Below are 9,472 nucleotides of genomic sequence, written 5' to 3'. Positions count from 1 at the left end.
ATGAAGCACACCACGACAATAAAGTTCCGTGCATTACTTCCCTCAATGAATGTTCTCCTGGGCATCAGATTTTATTTCTCTTCTGTACCTCTGGAATGAGCACAAACTTGAATGCTATAATGCCTTTCTAGAGAGTGACCTGCTTTGAGATGAAGTTAAATGGGGAACAGGGATGTGAAAAATGGATTCTGGTAGAGATCTAGTTCATCTGGAAAGCTCTAATAAGAAGGATCTTGCCATAGAAAAACCTGTGATCAAGTTTCAAAGTTTCCTTAAGTAAATAAAGAAGCAGAATAACCAGAGGAGAGGAAGTGGGAACGGGAGCAACTTCTGACTTCCTGCCAGCTTCCCCATTGACTTTGTCTGGGAACTGTCAGGGAGTGTTGGAAATCCTGATCATAATTCAGTCGTAAGTCAGACCATGGCTGACTGTTGCAAAGCTGTAGCAGCCATAGCTTTGCGAATACAACTGGTCTGAAGAACCTTGACATATTAATTACATCGGAGTAACAGATCCCGGATTTTATATGCATTTTGTAGGCTAGCAGATTTGAGGTATCGTAATTCAAAAAGATGAGGTCAAAAAGTGGAATTTGGGAGGAAATATTGGACATATGAATTATGTTCCACCATAATGGTTTTGAGGCAGTAAAAACCTATCACTGCCAAGATGAAGCAGCAAACAATTTAGATTGCACATTTTTGGAAGTTGTAAAAATCCAGGCATTGATTCAAATCTATCTCCATCCTTAGGCATATTTTTACCGCACAGCTCTGTGGAGAACAGAACATGAACCAGTCATTTTTCATATTAACAAAGCAAAATGTAATTTAGTTTTGTATACTAGGAGTCAAGTAAATACCAAATATAACAATTTATTTAATGATAGAGAGATAACTTCCAGAAATAGAAGCTGCGCATCAGGAGGTATCAAATCTTATCCACGAGAAATGCCAAAATACTGGCCAACTGGGCTCCCTTTTTAGGAGGAGCAAAGACCACAATTGAAAAGCAGTTCAGTGCTGGGGGTAAGGCAGAAAGTCAGAAAGTCATTCCAAAGAAGGAAGTATGATAAGGATTGATTATTTTCAGTAATTTTCACATAGTCTACATGCCTAACAAGGACATCATGTTATTTCACCCAGTACATGTGGAGATGGAGTAGTGGCAAAAACTCTAAAACTAAGCATGACTGGATCTGTTCAGAAAACTCCAGGAAATGTTAATGGTGCCAGAAAGCCACATGATATGAGGTTACCAGGCTTGAATTTGTATCTTTGAGCATGGCCTATAAAAACCTGCAGGGGTGTAGGCTGGGTACAGCTAGTTTTAGCCAGAGAAACCTCATTTTGTTGGAAAAACCTTCATTTTGCTCCTAAATGTTTTTCTTTTGGGACCTCTCATTCTTGGGCCTCATATCCTTGCCTAAAATTCCTGAAAAGCTAGTGATATCCTTGATCAAGGAACTGGAAACAGGCCAACAACTTATTCAGGATTAACTTCCCCTTTCCCTTTCCTGATGCAGATAAATCAACTAACTGTATACTTAATTACTACCCTATCAATTAGGGACAAGGAGGTAACATTTTAGCGAGGAACCCAATTTCTGGGAAAGTTACTCTCTACTAGGGTTATGAATAATTTAATATTTTTTATTTTTTATTGTTTTATTTGTTTCCTTGTATAATTTGATTGCTTATTAGTAATCTATGATTATCACTAAGTGTTGTATCTTGATTCTTGATGAATGTATTCTATTTTATTTTTCTATTTATGTACACTGAGTATACGCAACAAATTCCTTGTGTGTCCAATCACACTTGGCCAATAAAGAATTCTATTCTATTCTATTTTTGCCCCCTGCTTGCTAATGATCATGTGTCTTAGTTTTCCAAAACTGTATAAAAAACTATGCTCATGTGGATATTGAAGGCTTTTCATTTGTGATGTAGTCTCAAGAGCACATTCTTTTACCCTGGACACAATAAACAAAGTCCAGTCTTGTGTGACAATTAGCTACTTCACACCAAGGAAAAAACAAATCGGCATTTAGTTGGGTCAATCCATGGTCTGGCCAACAGGGCAACGTTTTTGGAAGTAGCAACATCAAATCAATATCCATGAGAGAGTGACTGGCCCAAGATCACTCAGCCGGCTTTGCCCCTGAGGCGAAACTAGAATTTACAGTCCCCTGTAGCCTGGTGCCTTAACCACTACACCAAACTGCCTCGGAATAATCATTTTTAATGAAGTTAATTATGGGCGTAAACTTTCAGCGATTCTTGAATTGAATGCCTGAAAGACCTCGCAGTAGGTGTCCCTCCCCACAGATCTCAGCAGAGCAACGACCGCCTTTTATAAAAGGATGTTGCGATAAGGCTACATTCGGGACATTTCCCGGCCATCGGCAGAGGCCTTCCTTCCCCTTCCCTCCAAGGCAAAGCGAAAGCAGCTCCGCCATTGGCTGAGCCAACGCGACAACAGCTACAAGCCACACGGGCTATTCCGGATTGTTGGGCAACGAGCTTCGCAGCTGACCCTCCCTCCCAGCTACTGCGTTCGCACGAAACATTCAGCGCACTGCTTGGACCCGTGGCAACTCGTGAGAAGGGCGGCCGCCGCGTTTCTCCTAGGTTGGCTTCTCTTTCTTCAGTAGGAGAAAGCGGGGAGGGGGAAGCTTCTTTCTTTCTTCTCGATGTTGCTAAATGTCTAGGGAGATTCTCAGCCATCCAGGTCAAGGTTGTCCCAAAGGGGCTTTTCCAAGAGGCAACCGGACTTTCCGGTGTTTTTTCCCCCCCTTGAAGACGTTTCGCTTCTCATCCAAGAAGCTTCTTCAGCTCTGACTGGGTGGTGGGGAATGGAACCCACTCACAGCTGAAGAAGCTTCTTGAATGAGAAGCGAAACGTCTTCAAAGGAAAAAAAAACACCCAGAAGGCCCAGTTGCCTCTTGAAAAAAGCCCCTTTGGGTTCTCGATGTTGCTTTTCTCTCCCTCGATGGATGGTTCCGGCTCCCTTGGGAATAAAATGTAGACGCGGCTGTTGGCGAAGGAAAGCCTTACTCGGGCCTTGTGGGGGTGGGGGGTGGGGCAACTGATGGGGAGCGAAGACGCCGATGAAGATCGGGAGAATCGGGCCCTTCTGCTTTTTTCCATCCTTCGCGAGGGATGAGTATGCTTGGGGATTGAGGGCGTCCCGTTGATTTTCTCCCCTGCCCAAGGGAGAAGAGGACTTGGTGCTGTCCACGTCTCCCAGCCTTAACCGGGCAGTGAGAGGCTTCCTTAAGGTAGTTGGTTATAAGACTAGAGAGGGGAGCACAGAAGGTTTCCTTCTTCCCCGCTGAAGAGGTGGGGAGTCACTCTCGCAGGTGGGAATGAGACCGGAACCCTCTGCTCGAAAGCGGGCAGCTGGGGCTGAATCGCAGCGGCTTCTCGCCTCTTCCGGAGCTTCAGGAACTGGAGCCTAAGCCTCTCCGCTTCTCTTTCCACTTCACTGGGAGCAGCCGGGAGAGACGCTCGGGGACTTCACATGGAGCTATGAGCAGGAAAGGACTCATCACCGATTCTTTCCAAGTGGTGAAAAAGAAAGAAGGCAGGAAAGAAAGAAAAGAAGCTCAGAGCCCACCGCAGGGTAGGTATTTCTATGGGCTACCCCCCTCCCCCATCTCGCCTTTGTGGGTTCCATCTCCTTCCCCGGCTTAGGCCATTGGAATGGCTTGGTATTGTGGATGGATTCCTCTGTTTCTTTACTCTTTCCACCCATGCCAGAAAACAAGCCCTGGTCTCCTTCTCAGCCAGTTCAGTAGGTGGTTTTGCAAGCAGGGCTAGAGCTCACCCAGCTGGAAACTACCTTTGAGGTCATCAAGTCAACCCTTGCTCATAGCCTTTCAATGGTTAGTAGGACACGTCCATCCCATTCCCCAGTTCTTACTACTTTCTTGATGTCACTGGAGGCAAAAGGGAACTCTAGCAATGCTTCTAATCCCAGCCTTTGCTGGACCCAAAGAGAGGTCTTCTACCATTTGGCTCTGCCAATCCCATTAGGACAGCTTCAACAAGTCAGCAATGTTGTGGAATTCCAAACCCAAAGTGGGAAGCCTCTGTTCTGGTCTATTTGTGTGTGCGTGTGCGTATGCTGTCCTGGCAGATGCCTCACCTGGGTAGATTTATCCAATTTCCATAGCTGCCCATCTCAAACAATGGGCTCTGCCCAGTGAACGATAATAATTTAAAGTACTCATATGGTATAAAATTAAATATATATGGCAGCTGAGAAAATGTCAATATAGTCAGGAAATGGGGCCCTTCACACATTTGGGGGCCCAGGTACAAAGCCAGGTCTTTGGAGCCTTACTACAGGCCAACTGTGTTGAGTCATCCTCAACTGTTAAGGAGAGACTATTACAAAGGACAGGGACTTTGGTAGAGAAGACGCGTCTCCTAGTCCCCACCAACTGACATTCCTTGGCTGACAAGGCTCTTAGCAAATTACAACTCCAAGTTAGTTCCATTACTAAAAATAGAACTTCAGAACAATGAAAAAGGTAGGAGATGGTGAGAGAGAAAAAAAATTATTTTCACTAGAAAAGGGGAGCAACGATCTTCTCCTGCAGTCACTCCAACATTCCCAGCAGCTTCTGTGGAAACCTAAATTTTTCTAGACAGTAAAGAGGATTGGATTCTCAGCCACTTCTTAGATAGTGTCCCCCTCTCCCCATTGCCACAGGTACGTAGTGGGGAAAGAAGAGCTCATCCAGTTTTTGAGACCATATTTACCTGATTCTTTGTTTTTGGTGGCCTGAAAAATGTCTTGGATGCTGCTTTGAGGGAAGTTTTTGCAAACCAGTTTGTACAATAGAAATTGATAAAAGAAAAGTTATGAAATGGATAAAAGAAAAGTTATGAAATGCCATCTCCCAATTCTGCTTTATGCATGCATAATAGGGAGTTCCCATGATTAGCAATAGTTTAATGGTACTAATGCAATTCAAATCTTATTTGGGAATGCCCCCCTTGCCTTGTGTGAAAGTTGGGAATTCACAACCACACATCTTAAAGTTGCCAAATTTGAGAAACACTGATATAGCTGGAGAGATGCAAACAACATGGCTGTGGCCATTTAGATTTTGGAATTGGCTAAAGAGGAGGTGGTAACACTATTGGTTAAGTGCCACCCTAAGCCCTTTATGCAAGGAAAAATACCAGCACTCCACCTATTAACATTAATGGGTTGATTGCTTCTCAGATTTACCGGTAGTTCAAGCAGAATCTCACCTACAAGATACCGCACAACCTGATCAGTTGGAAATATTGAAGCAGTTTGATCTCAGCCGGCAATATGGTCCCTGCACTGGTAAGAATGTCTAGTTATCTATTGAACAAAGTCCCAAGGATGGTACATATCGTGAAATAAGTAAATGTTTGCCTTTTCTTTGCTGTTGTTACCTTCCTGTCAAATTTTTGAAATATAGCCTCATTTTATTAGAAACTTACACACTATAAAGAAATGATTCATAAATGGTGTATCATATTGTGTTGCAGATGCGTTGAATATTTGCAGTAGATCAGCAATTATTATTCCCAGTTATTTATTGACACAGTACATCATTGATTTAATAGTTATTGGGGAAGAGATAAGTTCACTAAAACTAAATAGCCATTCAATCCAAATTAACATACTTTGTTATCATCCCTAAACCAAATAATTTTATTAATAAATTGTTATTATGCAAATATACTTAAATTAATGCAAACAATGTCTTTATGTCAGTTGTCCAGACTGTTATAGAAACAACAGACTAATAGGGAGTGAAGTGCAAGTAGAGTGCTGTTGACATTTTGTAAAATTGAGGGTTTAACGTAGCAAAAAATAACAAAAATAACTATCCTACCCAATAAATTTACACTGTATAATTTAAGATCAGTTGTACAAAAAAAAATGATTGGATATTTATCAGAAAGAATTCCATATTCCATTGTGGCCCAGAAAACAAGTTAATGTCTTCTATACTTAGCTTTGAATGATGGATCCAAGTACTAAATAGAGCTTGCAAGTCTGAAGTATATACACTTGTACTGTAAAATACCATGCATGATGATAATGCCAGACAAACAACAATAGTAACATAAAAAAAGGAGCTCATAAATCAACCTCAAGCTCTCATAACCACAGTTGTCTCAGATAAACTGATTAGGAAGCTTCCTGCAGGATACTACATTCTTGAATCACTCTCTTCTGCTGACAGGAATCACCCGTATGCAGCGCTGGGAACGAGCCAAATTCTTAGGACTCAATCCCCCTACAACAGTGCAGGATTTGCTTCTGAAGTATAATGAGGATCCTTTTGTTATATATAGGTCAGTATATTATGTTTCTACACTTTTCAGTCCCTTGATTTTTTTAAAAAAAACTATCCATCAGAAAGAACAAATTTATGAAAAATACCATGGATTATTGGGTTAAATTGCGGCACTACATTTGTGTGAATAGGCTGTAACTATCTCTCTAAAGAAAAGACTCAGATTATAGAAAAAGTGAGATATAAGGTAAACCAGAATAAAATTTCCAGCCATTCACATTCAGAATATAGAATTTATGCAGGAGCACAGCCAGCACTCTTTCCTTAAAGCTCAAGTATCCTTGGTTTGTTATCATAGTAGAATTGTTAGTAACAAAGACGTATGCTGACTTCATGAGAAAAGTATCAGGATCAACAAGAAAAGAAGTCAGAACAAAGGTGGCACTTCAGATATGTCTTTTCTACAAGACAATGTCTTGTAGCAATGTGAAATGTATTCAAGTAAGGAAGCTTAATTCCTTCTGTATTTATAGCCTTAACATTTAGAGCCATGTATTTAGAGCAGTGAAGGCAAACCTCTGACACACATGTCAAAAGTGACATGCCACATTTTGGCTGATAAACCAGCATCACCAACAACTGTTCTTCAAAGCATGCCCCATTCTGACACGATTTTTGGAGCTTGTGGAGGCTGCATGAGAATGGATGTGTTCTCACACAGCCCCCGAACCCTCCAAAAATGAGTTTGTTTTAATTGTACCGGTATTTCATTTTTGTAATTATGTAATGTTTCTTTGTATAATATACAGCGCCACATGGACTATATTTTTTAGAAGTAAATATATAAAGAATTGTTTCTCTTTTGCTTGAGGAGGGGCAATGACATACCAGCAGAAGTCAAAGTTATTTTCAAAATTTGTGATAGACCAAGCCCAAAAGGTTCGCCATTGCTGCTTTGCATGGGGCTTCCCTTGAGATGCACTCGGAGACTTCAGTTGGTCCAGAATGCGGCCGCGTGGGTGATTATGGGGATTACAAGGTACTCCCATGTGACACCTCTCCTGCGCGAGCTGCACTGGCTTCCTGTGGTCTATCGGGTGCGTTTCAAGGTTTTGATAACGATCTTCAAAGCGCTCCATGGCTCAGGACCTAGTTACTTGCGGGATCGTATCTTGCCCCATACATCCCTACGACCAATTCGCTCACACAGAGAGGGACTTCTCCAGGTGCCGTCCACCAGACAGTGTCAGGGGGCGACGCCTAGGAGCAGAGCCTTCTCTGTGATGGGCCCAGTCCTGTGGAATAACCTCCCCCCTGATATCAGGACCACCTCTGACCTCCGCTCCTTCCGCGTAAAGCTTAAGACCCACCTCTTCCAAGTAGCTGGCCTGGCTCAACCATAGTTTTATCATATCGCTCCTGACGGGTTTTTTAATTGTGTATTTTGTATTGTAATTGAGGGATTTTAAATTGAAATTTTAATGCTATTTTATTCATTTGTTTACCTCCTCCATGCACATGCATATGTATATGTTTATGTATTGTTTATATTTGTATATTTTTATGTGTTTTAATTGTACGCCGCCCCGAGTCCTTCTGGAGAGGGTGCGGCTAATCAAATAAAATTTGATTTGATTTGATTTGATTTAGAGCTGTATGTAACCTTTACAAAGCTAAAGAGAGTGTAATAACGGAGCCTTCCATCCAAGTAGATTGGTGCCTAATTTTTTTAGCTGCTTCAGTGCTATAGGAGTAAGTGCACTGTGAGGACCCAACATTAAGGAGGTGATGAGAATTTCAAGGGGTTCCAGATATGGTCTCCCTTTGCTTCCCTTCCATGAGGTCATTCCCCTCCTCCTCCGCTTTGGCCAAGAACATGCTAGCTTTGAAAGTTGAGAGCTGTGGGACAAGAACTGACTCCAGATGGAAAATTTGCTTAAGTTGACCATAAAATTGTGTCTGCCACAAAGGATGCTGTTGTGTCACAGAAGACAGTCAAGCCCATTCCAGCTGCTTGACAAAGAGATGGGAGTGGCCATGTGAAAAGTCAACCGAGGCCTCCCCTGACAGTAACCATGTTCTAAATTTCTTTCTTGTAGCTTGTGGCATGAATATGCCCTCTGAAAAGAGCAACTTCGCTACCTGAGGCTGAGAAAGAGCCCCTGCCATTATGTCACCATAATCATGTGGATGTTTCCACCATTCCTGTAGAGAATGCTGCTTTGCAGTGGTGGTAAGGTTCTTATAGGGGTCAGAAGGCCTTCTAGTTGATTTCCACTTGGGACTTTGGGCTCAGCATTTAGAAATCATTAAGAACTAGATCAAGAACTGATTTATAGCAATACAGTAATCACAGCAAGCCAAATTCAATATGGAATTGCAATCTGCTTTGTATTTTTAATGTTTCATTCAATTTTGAACCTGGTTTGATTTGGATAAGTGCTTGTATACTTTAAGAGGTGCTGAAAGGCATAATTGTCATCAGCATTTTTGTCTATGTATTATGAGCAACTTCTCTAAAAGAATTTCATGCTCTCTTTAGTAAAATTGCATCCTAAGTTATTGGTTCCATAGTTTTAGAGTGTGGAGGACATACTCAGTAAGCATAAGCATATTCAGTAAGCTAGAGCTACTGAACTAAAGCTGCAGAAAACTGAAGGTTCAGTTGGATCAGCATTGCCAAAATAAAGCTAAGATCTGATTATTTGCTCAGATTTCTTAATTTTTATTATTCTGCTTTTGGTTTAATGTTGCCTTTTATCATATTGATTGGTTTAATTGATTGTACATATTGTGATATTTATATATGTATAGCAAACTTTTAAAAATAATAAAATGCACTTGTACAATTTTAAATTTTTTTTCCTGGGAGTGAGGGTGGGGGGTGACAGTTTCAACCTTCCAAATATTACAATGAACTGGAATTTCAGTACCACAGCTTTGGGGGAATGTTAAATACTGAATAGACAAGAGCATATTGCTTGTAGGATAAGCTGGCAAACAACAGCACTTAATCTGTATCTGCGAAAGCACCAATAATCTGATATGTTAGAATCAATTTCCCAAAGTATTCTATTCCACCTAAATGTATAAAAAGAACTTGATTAAAGTAATGGATAGGTCAATGGAAGGCACATCTGATAAGATAAATGAAGACAGAAGCTGAAAATTTCAG

The 9,472-nt window shown here is 41.3% G+C and overlaps 1 protein-coding gene across 1 annotated transcript; it reads left to right on the top strand.

Annotated features, from left to right (window-relative positions):
• The first annotated feature begins 2,473 nt into the window (after positions 1-2,473).
• On the top strand, positions 2,474-9,166 carry POLD4 (DNA polymerase delta 4, accessory subunit). The gene is made up of 5 exons (XM_081956303.1): positions 2,474-2,634; positions 3,502-3,629; positions 5,244-5,351; positions 6,244-6,355; positions 8,397-9,166. Exons 2-5 carry the CDS (start codon positions 3,536-3,538, stop codon positions 8,419-8,421), a joined length of 339 nt encoding a protein of 112 aa, XP_081812429.1. The 5' UTR covers positions 2,474-2,634; positions 3,502-3,535; the 3' UTR covers positions 8,422-9,166.
• Positions 9,167-9,472: the final 306 nt, after the last annotated feature.

This window comes from Natrix helvetica (genome assembly GCF_964273705.1).
Source record: "Natrix helvetica genome assembly, chromosome: 1".
Lineage (NCBI taxonomy): Eukaryota > Metazoa > Chordata > Lepidosauria > Squamata > Natricidae > Natrix > Natrix helvetica.
This window is presented reverse-complemented; position numbering and strand designations above follow the sequence as displayed.

Excerpts from the sequence above, each read along its gene's own strand:
- POLD4 (XM_081956303.1), top strand. The coding sequence starts at position 3,536 with ATGAGCAGGAAAGGACTCATCACCGATTCTTTCCAAGTGGTGAAAAAG. Across the intron at positions 5,352-6,243 it reads GCAATATGGTCCCTGCACTG|GAATCACCCGTATGCAGCGC; the intron begins GTAAGAATGTCT and ends TTCTGCTGACAG. Across the intron at positions 6,356-8,396 it reads GATCCTTTTGTTATATATAG|CTTGTGGCATGAATATGCCC; the intron begins GTCAGTATATTA and ends TCTTTCTTGTAG.